Raw genomic sequence first — 26,118 nt, forward strand, 5'->3', positions numbered from 1 at the left:
TCGTGTCTAGAGACTATATGGTACATAGTTATAACGAATCATCTTCTCATCCAGGAAAAGGCCAGTTTCCCTCCATGAACAAAATGGTAAGGGAGGCATGGGGCGTGGTAGCAGCCGGAGACCTGCTGGGAAGTTGCCATCTCAGTCATCCCTGGATGAGCGGGTGGGCCCTGGGGACAGAGGAGAGAGACGGTTGGGAGATGGACGGAGGCTGGAGAAGATCCATTCTCAGGACTACGAGGATGGGGAGGAGGACTTGGGTTCAGAAACACACCGGAGACGCCCTGAGGATGAGGAGCAGAGGGAACGGCAGCGCCGTGAGGAGGAGTTCCAGAATCGTTACCGTAGTGACCCCAACCTGGCCCGATACCCAGTGAAACCACAGAAAGAGGAGCAGGAGATGCGCATGCATGCTAAGGTGTCCAAGGTACGCCATGAACGACGACACAGTGATCTGGCGATCAACGAGGTTGGACTGGGACCTGGTGAAGGAGGAGGAGGAGGAGGCAGTACAGGTGAGGTGCCTGAAAACCGACTGGCCAGGAGGATTGGAGGTGGGGAGGGAGACCGCAATGCCCTCCTGGAGAACCACCGAGCCTACTCTGTGGATAGGACCGTGGGGGTTGGAGGGGGGCCATCACCTGCTGGAGGTGGATTGAGATCAGGGCCCCAACCTGGGGGACCGGTGCCCCCAGACTGGGGCTTGAGCAAGGGCCGCCTAGAACCTGTTACAACACGGACAACAAGGGACAAAGGTGGGGATAACCTGCTGAGGAAGGACTCCCAGAGCTCGGACCAGTCAGAGTCTTTGCGGCCGCCCCCTCCACGGTCATACAAGAGCAAGCGCGGAGTCAACAAGAGGCAGATGTCCATCAGCAGCTCAGAGGAGGAGGGCGGCTCCACGCCCGAGTACACCAGCTGTGAGGACGTGGACATGGAAAGTGTCAGCGAGAAAGGTCAGTCAGACAGATGTGTACACTCCACTAGTTTACTAAGCTAAATCGATCCCAACTTGCTTACCTTGCATTGTTTGCTGTCATCCATTTCTTTACCTGAAAAACTGTAGTTTTTTTTTGAAACTGCCTTTAATGTTTCAGCTGTTTTTTTCTACTCACCAAAACTTGGTAATGAGCTTCTGCAGTTCTTATGTACCTCAAATGTTAATCCTTAATCTCCATGTGATCCTCACTTTGTCTACATTAATCATAAAGGACCTTAATTAATCTGCATTTATGTATTTATTGTATTCTCATCATTGTCAAGAGCAGTTTCATATTTTGCCTTTATCACCTACTGTATACCTAGTGTAGAGTGGGCAGGATTACAATCACAGCAGTAATAGGTTTTCAGCTAATACTCTGAGAGATAGAAAGATCACAAATGAATGACTGGATAAATTAGTGAACACACTTTTTGAACTTGGAAAAGAATTGTTATTCAGATGAAAGATGGTTGTAAAAAATCAGTAATCCTAAAAAAACTAGGTAACGGAAGAATGCCATAATAAAGCTCCTTTCCATTCAATGTCTTCCATCTTCCCACCCTTCATGACCATATTCTCCTAGCCCTAGCATCTAAAATAGGCTTGGTAGTATAATAATGATAATGTGCAAAAAAAGAGAGATATTTTAGCTTGTAAAATTATTCTAATACCAACCCATTCTAATTTCAGATTGTAAAACTATATGATAAGTGATAGGATGAAGCACCACCCCATACTATCCCTGTGTGTCATCTACACCTCTGTGCTGTGGCTAAACCCTGCTGCTCTCAGGACAGCTCTCATTTATTTGGAGAGTCCCTGTGATTTAGGACAGCAGATTTGTGGAATTAGGTCAGTGGCTCGCTAGCTACGTAATGCTTCGCAAACAGCCAGCTGCACCAGCAAACCATGGACCACCAGCTACAATCAAGCTCGGTTGTGGTTACATGCTGCACGGTCACTGGTGGTTTCTTGGTACCTGTGTATTTTTAAGATCACTGCTGTTGCAGAAGCAATGCTAGGCTGTGCTAAAATAAGACATGTGAGTGTTTGAGATGAGGAGGTAGCAGGTAGAGCTAACTGTTCTCTATCAGCTTATCTCTCTCACCGGTCACCGAAGGGGCCTGTTCCAGATGTTTTAATCCAGATTACTATAACTCAGGGACTGGTAATGGGTAGATGGTGTGGATTGGGATTATTAGCTGTTTTAACACTCTAGCTAGCTGGGTCTCAAAACAGGATGTCGACTTTTACTCTCATGTATGGCATGAGGCAAGTTTTTGCAGGATAATCTGCAGTGTTTCCTTAAATAGATGCATTAAGTTAAGTGAGATGGTTTCATAGGGTTAAGTCCTCCTTTTTTAGTTTTTAGAAGAAATTGCCTTTTATGAGATGTTGTTGCATTGGGGTTGGTGTCAGCTGATCACAATATTAAGTCTAGACGTGACAGAGTTGGCAAGAGAAGTCATGGTCTGGGTTATAGGCTAATGATTGATAAAAACAAAACAATTTTCATCACAATTTCCACATTGTTGTGTTTTGTTTAAAGTTTGACTGGCATTCTTTTAATTTCTTCATCTCATTGCGACCTCTTCCTCTGCAGTGGTTTAATGGCACCTGACTGGAGAATTAGCACCACAAATTGTTTATCTTAATGCGCCCAACACCTGATATTTATATAACAGTTGTGGTAGGAAACATGCTTAATTTGCATTTTATTTTGGAAATCTCTTGAAAATTTGCACTAAATTTGGATGGAAACTGGGCTAATGACATATCATCACCTTTTACATTGATATGAGAACTTTAATAGTAAACAGTTGCTTATTTACTCATCCAGCAGTTACAGAACAAACACTAGCATTCATCTGGAGTGAAGTTTTTTGCCACCTGGCGAATCCAAGTCAGAAATTAACTATTTTAGCTCCGTTCTTAGTCTCTACCAAATCCTGGTGGAAATATCTGGGTCTTTAGCTGCTAAATGTTTCACTATGTTTATCAGCTAATCTGCTGTTTGGTACTGAGAACGTAGTGTACAGTGGGATTATAGAACTTTTTCTCTGAAAACAGCTGCCTACTGTGGCTGAATTTTGTAATATGAGAGCAGTGGGAGTGAACCAAAAGAGGAAAGTTGTGGCATGGATGGCTAAACAATGAGCTGAAACTTGCTTTAGAGCCCTGTTAAGATTTGTATAACTTCCTGTAGGTTCATGAATATGAGAAACCCCTTTCACATTGTCACGTTGTTTTCCCATTGTCATTTGATACGTTGTTATTATAGAAAATAGCGATTATAGCCTTTAAGTATTATTTGGAAAATTAACATTAAGTCAAATGACTACCTGTATTGTGAAAGCATTATAAGAAACATTCGAAGAACATAAGACCGACATTGCGGGCTACAATGTTAGCTTCCCCTTTTTTTAAATGTAATGTTGGCCTGTGTGATTTCTGTGTTGGATTGTGTTTGATTGCACTGGGAAACTGCTTCCGAGCTGGGTTGAAAAACATGGAACCTATACTGACATTAAGAGGAAACAAAACATTACTGGTGTAATCAAAACAGTCAAATAGATAGTGAAATTTTGACACTATTCTGTATACAGCAATAACTGGTTTGAAGCTTGAAAGTCTTTTTGAACAACTTAGTTTTATAAAGCTAGTTCAGTAAATGATCCATATTGAATCTATTAATTATTTGTAAGTATTTCTCCTCCGAGTGCCTGGCTAACAAGTAAACGAAGAGCTTTATTATTAGATTTAAGCTTAGATCAGGAAGATGGGATTTCACAGATAGTATCGTGGACTGGATTATAATCACAGATTTAGTGGTTAATATAAAAAAGCTTTGTGGCTCAACTCCACTGGTAATAATCATAAGGTAATTACAATAGGAGTAAACAGTCAATCCATACAGTGAAGTTCTATTTTCACAAAGAAGACCAAGTAATGTAAAAGTGTGACATTGCTTTACATAATAAATATTCTGAATTAATGTAGACCTGTAAAGCAGTCTATCTGCTATATTTGACAAGTTAAAAAGCTTTAAAATAGATGGGTTTAATGCAGAAAACAAGCATCGAGGCAGTGCATGCACATTCCTTTGATTACAAGCTTTGACTTTTATTAAACAATCATCGCACAACAACCATGGTGTATAAGTGGATATTGTTATGTAACATTCATGCATGAACAGTTTATTATACATACATGTTCTTAGTATGCTCTTAGCAGGATTATTGTAAACAGTGTTGTTAGCATATCCCAGACTAAAGCTTTAATGACACAGCAACTTTGAATCATTGTTTGAAGTCAAATAGAAGCAATGATAACAATGATTAAATGTAATTGGTGTAAAGGGAAACAGCAAAGTAATACTGATAATAGTGCTGAGGAAATAGAAGAGGAAGTCTGCTGGACACTGGGTCCCAGGGCACTTTTTTTTCAAGGCCTTTTTTGCCTTTATGTGATAGTAAGGGTAAGATGTTTGTGATGGTTAAGGTTATGGTAAGGGGTTAGGGAATACATTATGTTAATGTTGGGTTCCCATAAATATAGCTGGATAGTTGGATGTTTTCTCTGATCTATGATTTTTGCTGAACTCACCGCAGCCAGTTGAAATGAAGTGAACGAGTGAATGAATGTGTTGTGTGCGTAAGTGACTCCAAAGATGTACTGAAATGACACTAAGTCAGCACATGTTTTTACTGAGGTGCTTTGTTGAGGCTGCATTTTGGAGGAGGTTGACACAGGTTAATGGGGATTAAAGGTCATGTGATCAACGACCTCTGTCTACATGACCTGAGAGCCTGTGGGAGGACTTTTTTTACGCTAGTTAATTTTTGTGACTGCATTTGGTGAAATAGCAGAGGGGGAGAGGCGGGCAGGCTCTATGATATGCACACGCTAACACACACACACACACACACACACACACACACACACACACACACACACTGTTTATCAAGAACAATACTATGTTACTACCTGCAAAGACCTGATGATTTGATCTAGCATCTGATTCCCTTTGAATATTACTACAAATGTCTTTGACGAACACCAGTGCATGTTTTCCTTATTTTTTCATCAACACAAACTTCTTTTCACTCTCTTCCTGCCGTCTCTTTCCAGAAAGTTGGCTTGAATTATTCAACTCACTCTTTGCCAGGCATGGACATTTAACTTATCTTGAATGTGAGGTTCCTCAGAATCCCCTGAGATCTCTTAAATCCCATCTGATGTCATCTTGGTATTGTTTTTTTCCTGTGGTGGAATATGGGTCTAATGCTTGCCAGTTAGCTCCTCCACTCTCACTGACCATCTGTTAGTGTTAATGAGAGCTGGGATACTCTGACAGTCACTGGTGCATCTGTCCCTGGGCAGGCTCTGGCATGAATTTTGGACAGGCCAATTTTGAGCACAGGGAATCAGTTTGATTGTGAATGAATTTTTGAACCTTTCTTTCTGAATGACGGTTTTATTGCCTCTCCGTATCCTTATTAACTAACTTTTTTTTCTTCATGGCTCTTTTTCTGCCACTTAACATATGCTGTACCTTGCAACAAACATTTTCAAAACAAAGAAATTCAGTGGATTTGATCAACTCTGTTATGGTTGGCATACTGTACTGTAACTACAAGACCCTGCACTAGAAGTCTGGATTCATCAGGACATTTCTATTTGTCAGTGTGGAGATGGTCCATAGATGGCCCCTGCCAATAGGAGGGGGGCAATCCCATACCCTGTGTATGAAAAAGCCCAGTGTGCCAGGTGGGCAAGATGTATAATAAGGATAGGAAGATAAACCCATTACATGTCTTACAAAGGGTGTCGTGACAGAACTTAAAATGATTAAATGGATGATTGGGGTTATATGAGGCCCTGTGACCACTGCCCACCATTCAATCTTTCTTTCATTTCATTTGAGACATAATATCTTTCTCCCAGTCTGTTATATCTTGGGATTAGAAGATGCAAACTGCACATTTTTCCAGGACGTAACAAGCTAGACGGAGTGACTAATTTGCCCCCTCTTTCTCTCCCTGCCTGTAGGTGACTGGGACTGTCATCCTCTAGATCCAACAGTGTGGCATGTGAGTTACAGCAAAACACGACCGATTCAGAGAGTTAATATGCCACTGCCCTGACCACTTAACTCACATGCACCCACATTTCGTCCTCACATCAGAAACACACAAGTGCACCAATACAAATAGGATCACCACAGTTTTATTCACATACAATCACATGTAATCTAAAGAAAGCATTTACTTGCCCATTAAGTCTACCCAGCAAAAGAGTACTAGAAAAGCAAAATCTAACATTAACATTGTTATACTTTATTCTCCTCTCTACTTTTCCTTTATTCTTCCTTTCCACCTTCATAATACCTCATAACTCCCCTCATACATGTTCTTGTCTCCTGTCCTCACTGCTCTCTTGTCCCTGTAGCATCCAGTGACATGGCAGCCATCTAAAGAAGGTGACCACTTGATTGGACGCATCACGCTAAGCAAGCGGTCGGCCATGCCCCGTGAGGCCGGTTCACTCCTCGGCCTAAAAGTAAGGGTGGAATCGTTGTTTATTAGTTTTTGATGTTTGTTTTAGATTTGTTTTAAAATGCCAGATGAGGAGAGCTTGCAGAGGAAACAGAAAGTGAGCAAAGAAAGGAGGAGAGTAAAGGATCAAAGGAATTTTTCAGTCTAGAAATAATAATGTTTTGTAATGCCTGTGAATGCTGTGGTGTACTGGGTAGCAAATGCTGAAAGATAAAAAGTATTGGCAACTGTGCAGAAGTATGTATAATAGTGCCTGTCCTATCCTCCTCTTTGTGTGCAGGTGGTAGGAGGGAAGATGACAGAGACAGGGAGACTTGGGGCCTTCATCACCAAAGTCAAGAAGGGCAGCCTGGCTGATGTGGTGGGGCACTTACGAGCAGGTGCGAATGCATTGAACATATTGCTTCTATGTAGGAGCTACAGTACATTGTGTAGTCGGTAACAGTTTCGTTGAAAGGCTGATTTTTAAAGTCTAGCTGAAATTAAAATGGACTTTTGCGTGGTCTCAGATGTGGAGATAGCAAATGACCAGACTGTCAAAACTCCCAGAAACATGTTCTCCTGTAACCACAGCACTCCTTACACTATCCTGTGGTTTAAATCACATCTAGTGGGAATCTGTGCTAATGTTAGCGAGCCAGGCAAATTAGCCTCTACAAATCGAGTGGAGCGTCCACTTTCTGAGTGGAAAATACTTAGCCTATTTTGCTGGTAAAAATATCTTGTATCAACATTCATAGGATATACATATATATTCATAGTATCAGTGGCAGCACAAGTATGCATATTTTATCCTCTTTTCTAATTTCAGTTTGACTTTTGAAGAAATACAGTTATCTGTTTGCAGCTGGCTTTTTATAGACTGCCATAATGCAGGATTGAGCTTCAGGCTGGATCTTTATTGTGCCTTTCGGCCTACTTGGTTCCAGGTGACGAGGTGCTGCAGTGGAATGGGAAGTCGTTGCCAGGAGCAACCAAGAAAGAAGTATACAACATTATCCTTGAATCGAAGGCTGAACCTCAAGTGGAAATAGTTGTTTCAAGACCTATAGGGTAAGATTAATGTTACTAATTTGTACTAACTATCATTAAAATACCTAAGTGATGGCATTGATTTTATTCTGACAGACACTTTTGGTATGTCTCCTTCCTTTATCTAAAAGCTCTATCCACCGAATTATGTCCAAAAACTTCTTGAGAAAAGTGTATAGAGCATATCAGTAAGTAGTGTTGATTTAATGGGTGGAGCCCCTTACCCTCATGCCTCCCCTGAAATCCTTCAGATCCAAGAGAAAAATCCCTTTTTCCAGCTATCCCTTTCTTCTCTACTACGCACCATGTGTAATATGTAAGTGTGTATTTGACTGAGTGCTTGCTCTTCTTCTACCATGCAACTGTTGGTTGACATGGTGTTTTACTCATTCATTTTTTAAAGATGAATGTACACTAACGTCTTGACTGTGTCTTTACCTTGCAAGTATCTTGATGTATATTCTATAAATGTAGTTAAATTAGTTTACTGACTCTTGATTGCTGACTCTTGTTTGACTCTTGTTTGCTTTTTACAGAGACATCCCAAGAATCCCAGAGTCATCCCACCCTCCTCTAGAATCTAGTAAGTGCTTATATGGGCAGATTTATTCCTGATGTAGCTTCTAGGGAGAAATACACTCTTTACTCTGAAAATTGTGCTTTAATTCCAACTTTGAGCATTGATTTCGCTTTTTCCTATGGTTTACTACAAGAACTGTTGTTCTCTTCATCCTCTCAGCAGGCTCCAGCTCCTTTGAGTCACAAAAGATGGACCGTCCCTCTATATCAGTGATGTCCCCTACCAGCCCTGGGACTCTCCGAGACCTTCCTTTGGTACTGCCTGGACAGCTCTCTGTGAGTACCTGGAAGAGGACCAACAGAGGCTCATGTGAATAGACATAAATATGGATAGAGGTTAACTTCACACATCTTTTCAGGTGAAGTTGTGGTATGACAAAGTGGGCCATCAGTTGATCGTCAACGTTCTGCAAGCCATAGACCTGCCACCCCGACCAGACGGACGACCTCGGAATCCCTATGTCAAAATGTACTTTTTACCTGACAGGAGGTAAGGACATAGTATTCATTTTATCTTATTTTGTAGGTCCCTCTCACAAGTACAGTATTTCTTACCATAAATGTACCATCATCTTGTGCTTGTAATTTTAAAGGATTGCTGTCTTTTAATGTCATTTGAGGACAATGCTTCCCTCTATTAATCTAAACTCTGTGTCTTCACACATTTGTTATAGTGATAAGAGTAAACGGCGGACTAAAACAGTGAAGAAGAGCGCTGAGCCCAAGTGGAACCAGACTTTCCTATATTCCCATGTTCACCGGCGAGACTTCAGAGAACGCATGCTAGAGATCACTGTCTGGGACCAGCCAAGAGTGCAGGAGGAGGAGAGTGAATTCCTGGGCGAGGTGGGAGAGACACCATGTCCATATACTTTTAATCCTATTTTATACAGGTCTAATTTGCAGAGTTTTTCCTGTTCAATTAGTATAGCTATAATATGGGTGTGGCTTTTTTGATTGGACAGTAAATGAGGTGGGAGTTTAGACAATCACAGGGATGTATTGTATACTTAACATTATCTAAAAACTCAAGTTTCATCATAATTTGCTTGCTTTAATATATTATTCAAATTATTCAAGTTAATATTCTGTTTACATCTGTACATAAAATATAAAATTGTATAATTGCACAGTTTTCCACATATTTCTCCAATTTTAGCCAGTTTCCAAATGCATTTGAATCAGACGGGAACCTTGGGACCTCGGCTAGAAATTAAGATGAAGCCACGTAGTCTGAACAGTGCTTGTTCACACAACACAACAATGAATATACGTAGTCATTGGATGATTAATGAGATAGAGAAGAAGAAAAAGCATCTTTCTGATACACAAAATTGCAATATCTTGTGTAAATTTTCAGTCTGTCCTCAAATCTGTGATTTTAACTAGTGAAATGTTGGCCAATATTAACTCCTCAGGCTTCCAAAATTATTCAAATTAAATACTCATAAAAGGGAAAATTACTACTTGGTTGAACTTATCACAACTAAAAGACATTGGTGACTGGTGATGAGAGGTTGCAGGCTGGCACCTCTTTATATAATGGAGCACCAAGGCAAAAAGGTTGGAAATTTCTGGATTTAAGATCCCTGTGATCTAAGTGGTTCCAAAGGAACATAGTCCAAAACACTTCTGATCCTCACTGGATCCACTGGACTGTTTCTCTTCTGCTCACTCATCTGCCCCTTACACCCTTTTTCTCTCTCTCCTCTCTCAGATCCTGATAGAGTTGGAGACTGCCTTGCTGGATGACATTCCTCACTGGTATAAGCTCCAGACACATGACATGTCCTCTATTCCTCTGCCCCAGCCCTCTCCGTACCTCCCACGCAGACATGTCCATGGAGACAGCCCCAGCAAGAAACTACAGAGTATGTCTGGTTATATACAGTACATTTACAGGCTATGTATATATATGTGTGTGTCAGATTTAACATCTGTTTTGTGAACCTACCGTATGTTTGAGTGTGTGGTGGCTGACCTTACTTTAACTGAGCTTTCTACTTTTTGTCTCTCAGTGTGGAAGACTGAGAAACAGGACCTCTCAACCTTACCCTGTCTTGTATTTGTGTGTTGTGTGTGTGTGTGTGTGTGTGTGTGTGTGTGTGTGTGTGTGTGTGTGTGTGTGTGTGTGTGTGTGTGCGCGTGTGTGTGTGTGTGTGTGCAGGGTCTCATCGCATCATTGATACAGAGTTTGATGATGGTTTGATGGTAGTGACTAAAGGTGGGTGGGGGGCATGGTTACTGAGTATTTCCTTGTAGTATCTTGTAGGCGTCCAGCACTGGGTGAGAGAGCATCTTCTTGCATCCTCCCTCTATCTTTTACCTCCAAACCTTCCAACGTCCTTTTGGCTCCACTGTATATTTTAGAAAAAATTGGAATTCAAATTAAAATAATTAATATTTGCTGTATCAGCAAAAGGCAACACTCTGAAGACTTTTGCAATTCATCATATTGCTAATGGACTGCAGATTTTGAATTGCAGTGTTGTGGTGTACAGCCTTTATACTGCTAGCAGTCTACTGTACTTCAGTGAGGCTGCAGTGAACAGTTTCTCCTCTTCTGCTGGGCCGTAGAAAAACTGAGCACTGAGTGCATGCTAGACTGTAGAGCTACAGTAGTTCACTGCCATTCCACTAAGTCTCCTGCCATTCTCCCGCATGCTTCTAGTCCTGCCCAGAAGTTGCTTACTTCACTTAAAGGACACTGTACACTAGAAGCTGAATCTTTGTTACTTTGGCCAATGGAATCACTACAACTGCTTTGTTGTTTGACTGTTTCTGCTGTGGCTTACTTTCCTGTCAGATGAATGTGGACCTGCTTTAAATATTTATACATTTTTAGGGTTCATTTTGGCCTTCCCAAATGGGTATGGTGTGCCACATGGGGAAGTTCAGTGATTGTACACAGTCTGCACCTTATTTGAATGTCATTATGCTTCTTTTTATCCTGATGTAAACACTGAGCTCAGATTGTGATCTTGTGCACTAACAATGCATATTTAAACATTTACTGGACTTTATGATCTGGCAATCACTTTATTCCAAATTTGTTTCTCAGAAATCACTTTTTTTGTCAGTTTGTATGGCAAATGACTCTTAAAAATGCTATGTGTAAGTTTTTGCTATTGCCACATAGCAAATGTAGCATTAACAACTGTTTCCTTACCAAGAGCTTCAGCCATCTTTGTGTTTACGAGACAGGACGTTGGAATACCTCCTCTAGGCATTACCACTTCTTCATCCTCTCATGCTGAATTGAGGGCAGATTGGATGCTACAGTGACTCACTATCGCAAAGTGGTATTACGAGACCGGATGGGCTGGTGCTAGCTGGTTAGCATGCTAACTTCAGTACAAGAAAAGAAGTGACAGAAATAGAAGCAAAAAACAAGAGTTAACACTTGCGTTGCTTTCCATTGCTTGAGACAGCGCTTGGCGAGTACAGGAATGAAATTTGATACTGAACTCGCAGTGTTTCTTCCAGACTGGGACGTAAACATCTGTTAATGCTAACGTTGGCTATGTAGCAATAGCAAAAACTTATATATAGCACCTTTAATGCTACAGTACCCATGAGCCTTAGCAATTGTTTCTATGGAAAAGAAGGTAGTCAGCCGCACAAATTAGAGCTGTAGCAAATTCAAAATGCTTTGTCCAATAAAACATAGTTGTGAAATTCATCCAAATGTCACCTTGGGAGTCGAAGCTCACTTCTCTACTATGATTTTTATGTACACAGGCTTGTACCCTTTTTTTTCTATCAAAGAAACAAATATTTAGCATTGTTGTTCAACTCTTGCACTGATAATTCAACTGGAAGAGTTCCATATCCATCCAAGCCTTGGAAGTGCTCCAACTGCTAGTCACCTAACTTTGTCTATGCAGAAAATAAACAGGACAAACAGCCAAAAAACAACCTCTTCCTCTTTGCAACTCTATTGCATATCTACTGATTACGGTTTGTAATGTGGAGAGCAAAACTGTTAACACTTTTTTCAAAATTTTAAGTCAGCAACATGTAGCAAGAAAAATGAGCCAATAAAGGTTGGTATATATTAGTCTCAATAATGCTAATATGTTTCTTGTATTATCTATATCATTACCTATGTTGTGTATTTCTATAACTATATTCAAATATATTATCTATGTTCCTATTCTTTGCTGCTGCAGTGGTTAAATATACCCAAAGGCGACATCTGGCACTCCATAAAGGTTAAAACAAGATCTGCAAGCAAATCTCAGATCTGACAGCGATACTGCAGAAACAGTCAGCTTCTAAGTCTGGCTCACATGACTAGCTAACCTATTTGCTAGCTGGTCATTTGCCTGTAAAACATCCTGCTGTAATGTTCTACAGTCTGTAAAAGAACGGCATCTGTAGTGGTAGTCAGTAGCACAATACTCACAACTTGTGCACCCTTATCAAAAGACACACAACTAATGCCTGAATATGTGTGTGTGTGTGTGTGTGTGTGTGTGTGTGTGTGTGTGTGTGTGTGTGTGTGTGTGTGTGTGTGTGTGTGTGTGTGTGTGTGTGTGTGTATGTGTGTGTGTCCTTTTTTGCTCTTGTGTGGTTGTGTGCATCCATGCTGGATCTCCATATGTGTATGTGCATGTGTGTGTGTGTGTGTGTGTGTGTGTGTGTGTGTGTGTGTGTGTGTGTGTGTGTGTGTGTGTGTGTGTGTGTGTGTGTGCGCGTGTGTGTAATATTTGCAGGTGCAGAGCGTAACTCCAGGGAGAGAGAGCGGGGCAGTACGCTGGCTGTGCCTGAACAGCAGCGGCCCATCCAGCACCGCTCCCGGTCGGTGTCTCCTCACAGAGAGGACTCCTGCAGGGCCCGGTCACGGCCCGCACATGTGCCCATGCAAAGGTCAGCATCACCTACTGTACCAGAATCACCTGGTAACCTGTCAGTGAAGTGTGTGTTCTTTGTGGTGACAATGTAACAACATCAGCTAGTATCTAAAAGCTTGACCAATGCTACATCAATTGATTGTATAATTAAGATTACACTTCCAATCATCAAACATTTTTTCTTTTTAATGAGATTATTGTGCGGTCTACAATAGTCTAGAGAGTACAATGTCTCCCTGACTATAATGTAGATGTGTCAGCTTTATTGTTGCAGCGTGTTAACGCCTATTTATTAATGCTCTTAACCTCACTACTTTATGGCGAAATCACTATCATGTGCTAGAGATCTCTGTTTATGGATGTTGCCGTGACAATGTTATTAATTATTCTGAAACTTTAGGGTGCCAAAAATGTTAAACCAAGCATGACTGATATTCTGACATATTAACTATATATTTAGCTTTAGATCAACATGTTAGTTGGGGATGAGCGACCCTAAAATGATACACCCTGTATGCAAAAAATACTAAACCGATCTGCACCAAACTTGGTGGAGGCATGGGAAAAACCCATTCAATTTAGGTGCGGATCTGGTTAAATGGGCGGTTCCAGGTTTTTGTTTTTTGTTATCACTTTCCTTAACATTGCAAGATAGTGCATTTTTAAGCATTTTCCTCAATCTCTCAGTTTTTCTGTTAAGAGCTAGACAGATGAGTAGTATTTTTATTGCCTTGGTGGAGGGATGCGCTCAACTGCGTACCATTCTAGTTAAGAACATGTATCAGCTGACAGGGCAGACCTAATACAACCAGCAGAATATAAATCAATTTATATTTCTCCACCTTTCCTTTGCCTCTTTATTTTTTCCTCCATTTCACACACATCACATACTGTATGGATTGTTTCTGCTGCATGTGATTGTTCATTAGTGAAGGATTCCGCAGAAATGGATTTGTCATGATGTGAATTTTAATTTGTACCTCTTAACATACTTCCATCTGTAGACTAAAGTTTACATAAGCAGCAAACCATAGTAAGTTATTTAAACCAAAAACAAGCAGAGGTTTGGACTAATATCACATTTCGTTGAATCATTGCAACCTGTCTAATCTACAGGGATTTATAGGCCAATTCACTTCACCTCAGTGGTTTTAGGACTTATTAAGACCACTGTAAATTCTGAAATAAAATTTAGCATAATAAACATTTCTACAGCAGGAATATCATCAATATAACAACAGAGTCAAGTCATACACAGCAACCTTCTGCTCTTAGTTTCTGTTGCTATTAGCTAATGTCAAAGTATCTTCAATGAAGCTCAAGACTTCCTGCATGTGTTTCAAATTGAAAGACTACCTGGAAAGGGAGGGAGTATGCAATGTGAAACATCTGTGCAGGAAGTGTGGGTTTCCATTGATGTCACGGTAACCGCGAATAAAGGCAAAGTAGAAGCAATGGGAAATAATTTGTTAATGACAACAGCATTGCTGTTACAAAAAAAGAGCTTTTGTCATACAGCAGTTATTTTGTAAAGGTGTGCTGCCTGTATGCTCTGTAATTCTAATAATACTGTAATAATATCACAGACACCAATCCAAGTAAGAACACCAGGGCATCTGCATGGCCCTTCATTTTTCTGAATTCAATCAAATTATTTCATATTTATGTTGTGTTAGATCACACTAAAAGTGGACATTTTGAATCATCAGAATCATTTAACTATGGACCAAGATTCATATCATACCTAAATAAAAGCCACACATTCATTAAACTTTTTGGTTTCATCAGGAGTTTGGATGAGATCCACCAGAACCGCCACCACTCCCACTCCCCCTCCCGCTACCACGACTCCCACTTGGAGCACCAACGTTCCGGTGACTCGGACTATGAGTACTCTGAGGACAGGTAACCTATTTTTTAGGATCTCTGGGGAACCACAGGGGCGTGGGATGGAGTTATGACATTGTGTTTCATTTGACTTTTTTTTTAACAAAGCTTATGTTAAAGAACAAGTTACACACACATTGTTTCAGTGCTCCTACTGGGTCATTCAGCTGTGATTTGACAACAACCCTGGTCTTTATCATGTATAAATGATGTTCCAACATGTACTCATGGAGCCTTTACATGCTAATATTTACTCTTATTGTATAAAGGTTGAATATTGTTTTGGTTAATCAGTGTGTGTAATGAAATTACCAAACTAATTTCTACTAATACTACTAACAGTTTGAAACTAGTCATTGCAACATACTGAGTTTGTTATATCATTCTGTATTGTTAAATGCAGACTTGATTGAAATCTCAGAATTATGATTTCCTGGTTTCTGTCATTCATAAGTTCACTTTGCCTGTCTGAGTTGCCATCCTCTTCTTTTGTGTTTTCTCGGGTTGTTTTTCATTTGCTCACCCATCGTCATGGCACTGACAGTGAGGTCCTGGAGATGCACAGGTCTATCCGGGGAGGGAGTGCCGAGTGCCTGCACACAAACAGGTAAAAAAAAAAGACAACCACCATTCAGCTTTATTTTAATACTATGCACCATTTTATCATCATTTACATCCTCACTATATTTTAACAACTCCATCATAACACACAATTTTGATATTTTACATGCAATGACAGTGTGTTAATTATCTTGAATGGAACTTGAATGTATGTATGCTTTTGTGCAGCTGCATGAACACAAATGCAATGCATCACATCAGCGTCAAGTACTTATAGCACATTCATAAATTCATGTCCAACTATTGTCTCACCACAACTGTCTCATATAAACACACGACACACTGATCACTGTGTGAGGGGATTAGAGATCTGCTGGCTGACCTCAAAGAAGACAAAGCTCTTTTGATTAATTTTTTTTTTTTTTTTTTTGCATTGGATGTGTTCACTCACAGCAGTTGTATTGTATTTTTTTCTTGTCTTGCTTTATGTGCATGATCTCAACTCATACAACCAGGGGCATAGGTAGATACAGCAACACACTCCCCCCCAAAATGCCCCTGTTAGTAAACGGTATCCATAAAGACATTTACAGGTAAGTGTTTAGTGAAAAAGGAATTCTTGCGTACCCTTCTCAGTGCCTCTCCAGCTTTCCCAGACACATTTAACGCAATAAATGCCCATATGTCTCCCAGACCGCTGTGCTGCTTGTGTTTCCTTTGGTCGGAGTGTGTACCAAGTTGCTTTGTCATGCTGCTTTAGCTAGCTAAATGGTATGTGCTGCTTTTCCCTCTGTCTTATGCAATCATTTGAAGGGCCCTATCAGTGCTTTTACATTTTTACACTGTAAAAATATACTGTACTTCTGTACCTTACTCCTTGCCATTTTCAAAAAATATCAGAGAATATTAGACTTGCTTTTTAAAATTCTAGGTGGCAGTTGAGAACAGGGAGTCATTGATGCAGTCAAGGGAGCTCTGCCCTCTGGATTTTGACAGACAAATTCTAATAAAGCGTTGCGTTGACAAAAGCTATGATGTTAGATAATCAAACTCACAAGCTAAACAATAAGAAATAATAATGAGAATTTGATCATTTGTTTTTCATTGTTAGTTGAATCTCACGTCTTGGATGGTGGGCATCCTGAAATGCAACAACAACTAAGTCTGGGTCAATCAGGTGCTCCACCACTTTGATCCAGACTGAAATATCTGAGCAACAATGAAATGGATTGTCACAAAATTTGCTATAGACATTAATGCTCCCTAAACAGTGAATCCTGATGACTTTGTGCCACTATGAGGTTGCCATTTGTGGTTATTAGTGAAATTTCTTGACAACTATTGGATGGACTGCCATTTATTTTCCCCTCAGGACGAATTGTTCTAGCTTTGGTGAATTCCTGATTTTTTCTTAAACGCCATCACTGGGTCAAATTTCATGTTGTCAAACTTTAATTTGCGACCAAATATCTGCAAATGTAATGTTATTCATGGCAGCCGCAGCTGTACTTTTTCTTTAGTGCAAATTGGAACGCTACCATGCTGGTGAACATGGAAAACAGTATACCTTCAAAAAAACATTGTGTTAATATCGTCATTGTTAGCATGTTGCCATACTCTGCCTAAGTATTGCTAAACAGAGCTGCTAGCATGGTTGTAGACCCTTGGTCTTGATTAAAAGGGGAACTCCACCAATTTTAGATGTTGAACTCAGTTAACTAGTTATTTGGAGTGCTAAGCAGTTTGTAAAGTATATTGTTTCCTGTGTCTCTGGAGGAGCTTCATCAGGTCTTACAAAGTCATCCCTAATATATAAGAATGTAAATGGACTTTATTAGTATACATAAAATATCTAGCAGCATTATACTAGTGACATTATGGGAAGTGTAAGATCTAGAGTTTTTGGAGTTTGACCCATATTACGGACAAAAGTTTAGGAGTACAGATTTCAACAATTCTTTCTGAAATATGCCCCCAAACTTTATCGAAATGCTAAACCAACTTGCTGGAGTATCTCCTAGTAACGAATGTTAGGAAATCAGTCTAAAACTCATGGAATGCATTGGAAATGGTTGGCAGTAGTGTAAATAGCATGTCAGTTACACTTAATGGACTATAAAATGTAAACCACCAATATTGTCCTTCACTCAATAAGATGTTGATCCTGGCATCATAATTCGCACCAGTGCACATCACATCATACTGATATGAAGCATACGTTTTCTTTTTTCTACCTCTGAACCAGCATTAAAAACAGACATGATCATCTGTCAGATTTACAGTAATGCTTCATTCCTGGCTGCGTAACTAATAGACAGACAGACTTCCTGTATAAGTAGTTTCCTCCATTTTTCTCTGTTCTGCTCTAATCCTTTTTATGGCACTCCTTTACATTTTATAGATCTACTGTAGCTTGGTTTCCTCATCACGTGCCGCCTCAACGGCTTCAGATCTGTAGATTGTGTTACATAATCAGCATTACATGTAATCTCCCCATATATGTGTTTGGGGTCAATCTACAGGGAGGGCAAGAGGAACTATCTCTATACTCTTACATAATGAATTATGTAAGAGTACAGAGTATGTGTTCCTTTAGTCATTTGCTGTTTCCCGTCATCACCAGCATCATGCAACAGGTACATTTCTATGCTAAAGTGATCGAATCTTATATTTTTTGAGAATCCTCCCTTTTTACTGCGCTATAAAGTAAACTGTGAATACGTAGTTGACAAGGAAACCATATTTTATGTTGCACCATATTGTTAATGTTGCTTTTTGTCACTCCTCATCATTTTACAAGAAGCCTGCTTAGTTTCATGCTTGTGTTTTTCCCCCTCCACTTATTTATTCTCTGCTTATTTCTGTCAGTTGCATGTGTCATTTTTGTTTTCCTTTACCTTCCTTTGCATGCGGGTCTTTTCCCGCCTGGTGTTGGCGGGGCTTTGCCGCACAGCTCCACCCTCCCCGCATGCCTAAAGAGCAAGCCGCCCCACAGACAAGAAGGGGTTAGCACCATGCCTCGTAGCATCCTTACACACCGTGTGCTCAGGTTCACTGATGAGGTCACGGTTAGGTAAGAACACACCCACTTCACATACCATCTGCTCCTTTATCTTCTCACCACCCGGAACCTTTTCTTTCTTCCTTTTTTTTGTCTGATAACACATAGCAGAGGCTTAAGCATGTACTGGCATGTATTGGCAAGTGCAGAGAACACTAAACTCCTAAGCCCTTGTTGCCAACTTTGTGAAGCATTAGTTCTGAAAGCATTATGTGCAATGTCATGCGATGGCACTGAGCCAGCCATCTGTTGAAAGTAGCTGTTGTCACAGAGCAGCATGACGTGACAAACATACAGCTGTGAGTGTATGCAGCAGAAAGTACGCGTAAACACTGGCTGCTCTCCTTTCCTCTTCAATCATTCACTCCCTCACACACACTTACAAGCAGTGCCCTCTCCCACTTAGACGTGGTTCCTATGGCAACTCACCAACCCTCCATCTGAGTGGTCTCACAGTGTATGGCCGAGAGAGAGATGACTGGCTATGAAAAATGGATGTACATCATCACAGCCATTACATGTTACTGCACTGTCTGATGGCCTTCCCTTTTCTCTCTTTGTCTCTCTCTCTGCCTCTCTTTTTTAACATTACCTCTCATTATCCTCCTATTTCTGACTTTCTACTTATTTTCTTCTGTCTACCTATTACTTTTCACCCTTTTTTTCTCCTGCGTTATTCTTAATTATCTTCTTCCTGACACCCCTCCTTGCATCTTCTGTTCTTGTACATGCTGTCTCCATTTCTCTTTTGTCTTTATTTCTCTCTCTGTTGCTATTTTGTGGCGGTGCAGTGACCTGCAGCCGTCGTTGGACAGAGTGAGGAGTGCCAGCACGACTTGTCTGAGACCAGACACCAACTTTCACTCCCCTGACAGAGACAGGTATAAAAAGAAACTGAACACACGTGAACCCAAACATTACATGAATCGAGTGAATAGACACTAATTTGCACAAGATACTGATATTTTATTTTAAAAATGAATACACAATCAATAATCAGAGACTCTGCTGAAAAAGTCTTCAGTCACAGTTTTCAAATCAGTATTTTCTCCACTACATGATTGAATCATTCAACATTTTGGGTTTATGATGCTGCATGTCTTCACTCCAGTTCATGTCATTTGTCCCTTTCATACATGACTGAATTTACCATTGCACACTCTCATAAAAAACATCTACCTGCTGTTTAGAATTTGGAGTCCTTTAAATATTTTTAATTTGAAAGAAGGAAAATAAGCTGGCACAGTTTAGTACTGTATACTTTACTAGCAAAAGAATTTAAATAATGACACACAAGGTTATAGAGCCTAAGAATGTACTGTACATAAATCCCAAGAGGGGGGAGCTGAGTGCACTTTTCACCCAGACATTTTGGGGAATGTGCTTATTCATTCTTTTCCCCCCAAGAGTTAGATGAGAAAATAAATACCACACACATGTTTGTTCACTAAATATGAAGCTACAGCCATCAGCCGGTTAGCTTAGCTCTGCAGAGAGACTGGAAACAGAGTAAAACAGCTAGCCTGGTTCTGTCCAAAGTTAACAAAAATCACAGAGCCTGGCCATGAAACAGTCCCACACATAACTTCCTGTAAAACCACAAATTGTCACTCTTATGTCTGTACAGTAAAATCTAAATGTTAAGTTACCAGCTAATGGCTGGTTAGCTTACTGTAGCTTAACACAAAAACTCAAAACAGGAGCAAACAGCTCTGTCCAAAGGGTAAAAAGTCTGCCTGTTGTTTTTATATTTAAGTTTTATTTTATATGTGCTCTGCCCTCTAACGAGCTTTGCTATTGGTTAACCCATTCAAGGCTCCGTCTTGGCACCCTGAGAAAGATCTTTGCGCTCACCACCCAATCGGGTTTAGTGACCGTACACTGCAGTCCCTTGTAAAACCCCAGTGAATATGCTGCTTGTATCCCCTTTTCACTCATCCACTCTGACGACAGTTTGCACCTATGAAGATTCTGTCACCCTCCGGTGCCGGAGGATGTCATTTCAGAAGACCTGCCTGAACTGCACCTTGCTGCTGGCGGCTTCCGATGGCCACAATGACTGCTTCTGCTGCCTTGGCTGGCACCACAAAGCCGATCGTGAATAGCGGCAGCAGTTCATGGAGTCTGTTCACTCCTGCCACAACAGCTGCGGCGCCTCCCTCTAAGGCCAGGTCTAGCCCTGGAATGAGTGCAATGACGAGGACGGACACCGCGTCATCGACGAGTAGGAAGGCCCAGCAGCGCTCTTCCAGGAGGACCCACAACCTAACCGCTACCCCCGCAATGGCCTCCACAGCCTGTTCATCTCGACTACCCAGCGGATGGACACCACTCTCCCTCCACCCCCGCTGCCAAAAACCCCTCAGGAGGGTTTCACTGCTGGCCTCACTGCCCAGCAGTGCGCCAGAGAGAGACTGATGGTGTCCTGCCCTCCCATTGCGCCCATTTTTGATTATGCAGAGGAAGGATGGGGACATACATCTGTCAACCAACCCGCCAATGGTGGCGTACGAGCTGTACTGTACCGTTGACAGCTTGCAAAGGGGCAAGGGCGTCTCCACCATAGAGGATGCTGTCAGAGTCTGCTTCCTCCTCTAGAAGCCCATGTGGCCTGGTTCCACCTGAAAGGGACAAAATGCCATGTTCAATCGCTGCTACGCCGGTGCAGCACAGGTGGTGCCGCTGGCTAGCAATATGGCTTTCCTGGCTGGCCCCTCGACAAGCTCCCCCACCAATGCACTGAGCTGTTGGCGGATGAGGTTGTGGAGGTCCAGACGACGGTGGCAACTTTCCTCTGTATGTTTCAGGCTTTCGACATTAACGGTGGCTGCTTCATGTGCTCAGGTGGGTCAGACACCTCTTGCTGGGCCTCTACACCCTGAACAAGACTGAATACCGCCAGCTGCTAAATCTGCCACTCTCACGGAGTCCCTCTTTGGCCTCAACTTCCAGCAAATGACTGATCAGCCAGAAACGGTGAGGAAGGTATCGGATCAGCTGAGTGACCACTTTCACCCCATCAGCTTCCCCCTCAACAGCAGCAGCAGCAGCGGCCAGCAAAACATCCGAGGAGTCTCACACCTTCAATAGTTCTCCCTCTAGCACGGCAGCTCCTGCATTAGGTGCATTACGACTCTCAGCTAATGCACTGTGAAAAAAACAGAAATGTTTCAGTGAAGGGCCAAGAGAGGGGGTTTACATCTCCACCTAAATGTAGAGCTCAGTATTGTAAAATTTCAACGGTTTTCTCAGTGACAGTCACTGCTGTGTTGACTGTCCTCAGAGCATGCAGAGTTGCATGACACTTCGGGCCCCTCACAAGATGATTATTGACAAAGTATTGACAAAGACATGTTGACATGGCTGGCCAAGATAACTACGTTGCCAAGCTCCAAAGGTGAGTCTATTCTCTCATTTAATATGAACAGCAAGGCCCAGCAGCTCTTCCAGGAGGACCCACAACCTAACCGCTACCCCCGCAATGGCCTCCACAGCCTGTTCATCTCGACTACCCAGCGGATGGACACCACTCTCCCTCCACCCCCGCTGCCAAAAACCCCTCAGGAGGGTTTCACTGCTGGCCTCACTGCCCAGCAGTGCGCCAGAGAGAGACTGATGGTGTCCTGCCCTCCCATTGCGCCCATTTTGATTATGCAGAGGAAGGATGGGGACATACATCTGTCAACCAACCCGCCAATGGTGGCGTACGAGCTGTACTGTACCGTTGACAGCTTGCAAAGGGGCAAGGGCGTCTCCACCATAGAGGATGCTGTCAGAGTCTGCTTCCTCCTCTAGAAGCCCATGTGGCCTGGTTCCACCTGAAAGGGACAAAATGCCATGTTCAATCGCTGCTACGCCGGTGCAGCACAGGTGGTGCCGCTGGCTAGCAATATGGCTTTCCTGGCTGGCCCCTCGACAAGCTCCCCCACCAATGCACTGAGCTGTTGGCGGATGAGGTTGTGGAGGTCCAGACGACGGTGGCAACTTTCCTCTGTATGTTTCAGGCTTTCGACATTAACGGTGGCTGCTTCATGTGCTCAGGTGGGTCAGACACCTCTTGCTGGGCCTCTACACCCTGAACAAGACTGAATACCGCCAGCTGCTAAATCTGCCACTCTCTACGGAGTCCCTCTTTGGCCTCAACTTCCAGCAAATGACTGATCAGCCAGAAACGGTGAGGAAGGTATCGGATCAGCTGAGTGACCACTTTCACCCCATCAGCTTCCCCCTCAACAGCAGCAGCAGCAGCGGCCAGCAAAACATCCGAGGAGTCTCACACCTTCAATAGTTCTCCCTCTAGCACGGCAGCTCCTGCATTAGGTGCATTACGACTCTCAGCTAATGCACTGTGAAAAAAACAGAAATGTTTCAGTGAAGGGCCAAGAGAGGGGGTTTACATCTCCACCTAAATGTAGAGCTCAGCATTGTAAAATTTCAACGGTTTTCTCAGTGACAGTCACTGCTGTGTTGACTGTCCCTCAGAGCATGCAGAGTTGCATGACACTTCGGGCCCCTCACAAGATGATTATTGACAAAGTATTGACAAAGACATGTTGACATGGCTGGCCAAGATAACTACGTTGCCAAGCTCCAAAGGTGAGTCTATTCTCTCATTTAATATGAACAGCAAGGCCCAGCAGCTCAATGTGGCAGAGGTGGAGCCTGCTAGATCAGACTTGGTGACAACTGAGATTGCTTTACATGAGAAACCTCCAGCTGGGGTTTGCCTATCTCAAACTACATCTGAGCCTCAACAAGCTCCGCAGGCTGTGTGTGCCTGCCTGGGCTTAGAGCAATATAGCCTTTTGGAACTCAACAAGCTGCCTCCGCATGGGAGTGAGTTTAAGGTGCGTTCTGCACTATGTTCAGGGTCACGGATGCATCCCTGGCTGGTTGAGGCGGGATGCTTGACCAGGCCTTAATAGGCGGTACGTAGTCAGAACCAGTCCACAAAATATCAACGTGCTGGAGCTGAGAACAGACCTGAGTGACAGGCACATGATGATGAGGTCATACAACACCAGAGTGGTAGCTTGCTGAAGCAGGCAAGGGGGCGTGAGGTCTGCCAGCCTGCACAGGATGGCTGCAGAAATCTTGACATGGCTGGATCGCCATCTCTGCTCGTTAAGGGCCTGTCAAGGACCCTCCGTGTGGGAGCTCACAGGATGTCCAGGGGGGCCCAATCGAGGATGAGTGGAGCATCTCATTGGATGTGGCCACACTGATCTGGCAGCTGTTCAGCTGGCCCATGGCCGACCTTTTTGTGAGCAAGGAGAATGCACAGTGTCCATTCTTGCACTCTGGCGTGACTAGGTTTGTTTGTTTTTTTGTTTTTTTCTCTCGCCCAATCAGTTGCAGGACTTTAGGGGTCAAGACTGGGGTCCAGCTGGGAGTACATGAATCCCTAATGGCTTTCACCTTCAGTGTTAATCAATAGTGAAGTCCGTTGAGCAAGGGCTGAGCATGTACGAAATAGAAATAGTAGTTATTGGACGTAAATCCAGTTTTATGAATACGTGCATAGCCCTGTAACTGCAGGCCCAGCTGGCCGCCTTTTTGGTATGTGTTCCGAAAGGAGACAAGCAGCGTATGTGCTGGAGTTCTATAGGGGACTACAGTGTGCGGTTGCTACCTCCTGATTGGGTGGTGATGTCAAAGATCTGTCACAGGGTGCCGAGGGCGGAGCCTAGAAGGGGGTTAACCAATGGCAAAGCCGATTAGAGGGCTACACACATACTCATAGAACTGGAGTTACGTCCATTAAAAACTATTTTTAGTATGGCTTAAACAAATGAAATATAACGTGTTAACTTGTGAACTGAAGAAGTTCTGATAGGGAAACTGATACTGTAGGACTAACTATTTCAAGGCTGAAGCTTCATATTAACTGTACAGACATAAGAGCAGTATCAGTCTTCTCATTTAAGTCTCAACAGGAAATTGAATAAGTGTACTTCCCCAAATACAGCAGAAACTGCATTATCTAAGTTCCAGTATATTTACTGCTCTGTTAGCTTGTTCATAAGTGCTTGTAATTCTCAGCTTTCTGAAATAACTTAAAACCTTTGATTAAGTAATGTTAAGCCAAGGCGAACCTCTGACTGATATTATGCCATGAAATTTAAAGAGAATTCACAGTTTCAGAGCCTTTACTGTCCTTTTACTCATTATCAACCTCTCCTGGTGTTCCCACCTCAAAATGCTCCTCCTCCCACCCCTCCACCCCTCTAGGTGCTCCAACTCTTTGCCCCGCAAGACTCCCCCAAGTCCCCGGATCTTAGTAGAACATGTGTCCCCTGAGGAAGACAGGTATACCAAGCCTGCTCCCTTCTGCTGTGCCTAAACCTTAAAAAAATGCGCTAAAGCTCTGCTTGCCTGCTTATACCCTCCTGACCCCACATTTTGAAGCCTATCCTGTAGCCTTGAGCTCATCCTGTATTTGATAGCGTTGCACCGATCTTGTGATCAGCACTGTTTCTTTCCCTTCTCCTGTAAATATTTGTGGTCTAAGGCTGTGTAATCCTTCTTTTATTCTGCTGTACCTGCTCTTTCTCCTGAGAACCTGTTCTGAATCTCCCCACTTCTCTGGCTTGGAAGCACTTTCTTTGCTGTAACATTGTTGTGGCAGTAAATAAAAGTTTATGGAATTTGCAATTCTCAGCTATATTGCTTTTACAAACCATAAAAACCGAACCCGTTAAGTGTCAGTTTGAAGCTTTTACATTATTTCCAACATACAGTATAAATCAACATTCAGTTTTACCATTCTGTGGCGCATCATGCTCCATATTGTGTTTGTTTTTCTTCCTCTCTCTCTCTGTGGTTGCTGTGTGCCAAAACAGGCAGTGTAGCAATTCATCAAGTCCAAACTGTCACAGGGGCAGCAAAAAAAGCCTGGAGGGGGACAGGTAAGATCATTCATTCATTTATTCACTCACTCACTCACCTTATTTCATTTCGCTCATTATTGTCACCCCTCCTCCTTTCTCTGGAGGGATGATGTCTGACCATCTGGTTGTCAATTGTGGAATATTGATTTGGACTTGTGCAGTATGTAGCCTTCAACGCCAGCTAAAAATCAAAAAAGCTTCCTCAGAACATGGTGAAGAAACACATTAGCTATAAACACGCTGCAGCTGACAATCCAGTATTTATGATTTGATTTTTACACTTAATAAGACCTTTTTGTTCCCCAAGGTAATGGATGTTTGCTGACACTTTGTAGGTTTGTAGGTGATTGAATGTTGTGGTGGGTGGTTTACATGGTTGGATTGAAGCTACATTCCAATATGAAGCTACGGTCATTCATTTCTACACTTTTGTTTTTGTGCAGATTAAACAAGTGAGATATAAAGTATTAATTAGTGAGCTTTAGAGGTGCTGATAGGTGAATTTTTCTAACCCTCAAACAGAGCCAGACTGGCTGTTTCCTTCCTGCTTCCAGTCTTACGCAAAGCTAAGCTAACAGGCTTGTGGCTACAGCTTCGTATTTAGCTTACAGACAAGAGAGTGGTATTGAGCTTCTCATCTAAGTCACGGCAAGAAATTCATTAAGTGTTTCCCAAAATCTAGAAGCATTGCTTTAACAATAGCAAATGACTG

General features: G+C 42.2%; 2 protein-coding genes across 2 annotated transcripts in view; both read left to right on the top strand.

Annotated features, from left to right (window-relative positions):
* The first annotated feature begins 97 nt into the window (after positions 1-97).
* LOC120799629 (regulating synaptic membrane exocytosis protein 1-like) lies at positions 98-6,459 on the top strand. The gene is made up of 2 exons (XM_040144851.1): positions 98-956; positions 6,434-6,459. Exons 1-2 carry the CDS (start codon positions 98-100, stop codon positions 6,457-6,459), a joined length of 885 nt encoding a protein of 294 aa, XP_040000785.1.
* A 34-nt stretch (positions 6,460-6,493) lies between these two features.
* rims1b (regulating synaptic membrane exocytosis 1b) overlaps positions 6,494-26,118 on the top strand; it is a 33,141-nt gene continuing 13,516 nt past the window's right edge. The window contains exons 1-15 of the mRNA XM_040144852.1: positions 6,494-6,544; positions 6,821-6,920; positions 7,470-7,593; positions 8,109-8,155; positions 8,315-8,427; positions 8,511-8,641; positions 8,826-8,997; positions 9,869-10,022; positions 10,319-10,375; positions 12,870-13,023; positions 14,796-14,912; positions 15,439-15,501; positions 19,308-19,397; positions 24,748-24,825; positions 25,359-25,424. Of these exons, the coding sequence (XP_040000786.1) occupies positions 6,509-6,544; positions 6,821-6,920; positions 7,470-7,593; positions 8,109-8,155; positions 8,315-8,427; positions 8,511-8,641; positions 8,826-8,997; positions 9,869-10,022; positions 10,319-10,375; positions 12,870-13,023; positions 14,796-14,912; positions 15,439-15,501; positions 19,308-19,397; positions 24,748-24,825; positions 25,359-25,424 (1,502 nt within the window). The 5' untranslated portion in view covers positions 6,494-6,508. The remainder of the gene's footprint in view (positions 6,545-6,820; positions 6,921-7,469; positions 7,594-8,108; positions 8,156-8,314; positions 8,428-8,510; positions 8,642-8,825; positions 8,998-9,868; positions 10,023-10,318; positions 10,376-12,869; positions 13,024-14,795; positions 14,913-15,438; positions 15,502-19,307; positions 19,398-24,747; positions 24,826-25,358; positions 25,425-26,118) is intronic.

Source organism: Xiphias gladius, chromosome 15, assembly GCF_016859285.1.
Source record: "Xiphias gladius isolate SHS-SW01 ecotype Sanya breed wild chromosome 15, ASM1685928v1, whole genome shotgun sequence".
NCBI lineage: Eukaryota > Metazoa > Chordata > Actinopteri > Istiophoriformes > Xiphiidae > Xiphias > Xiphias gladius.

Coding starts and splice junctions, on each gene's coding strand:
- LOC120799629 (XM_040144851.1), top strand. CDS start 98: ATGGGGCGTGGTAGCAGCCGGAGACCTGCTGGGAAGTTGCCATCTCAG. Junction 957..6,433: donor GGAAAGTGTCAGCGAGAAAG/GTCAGTCAGACA, acceptor TTGTCCCTGTAG/CATCCAGTGACATGGCAGCC.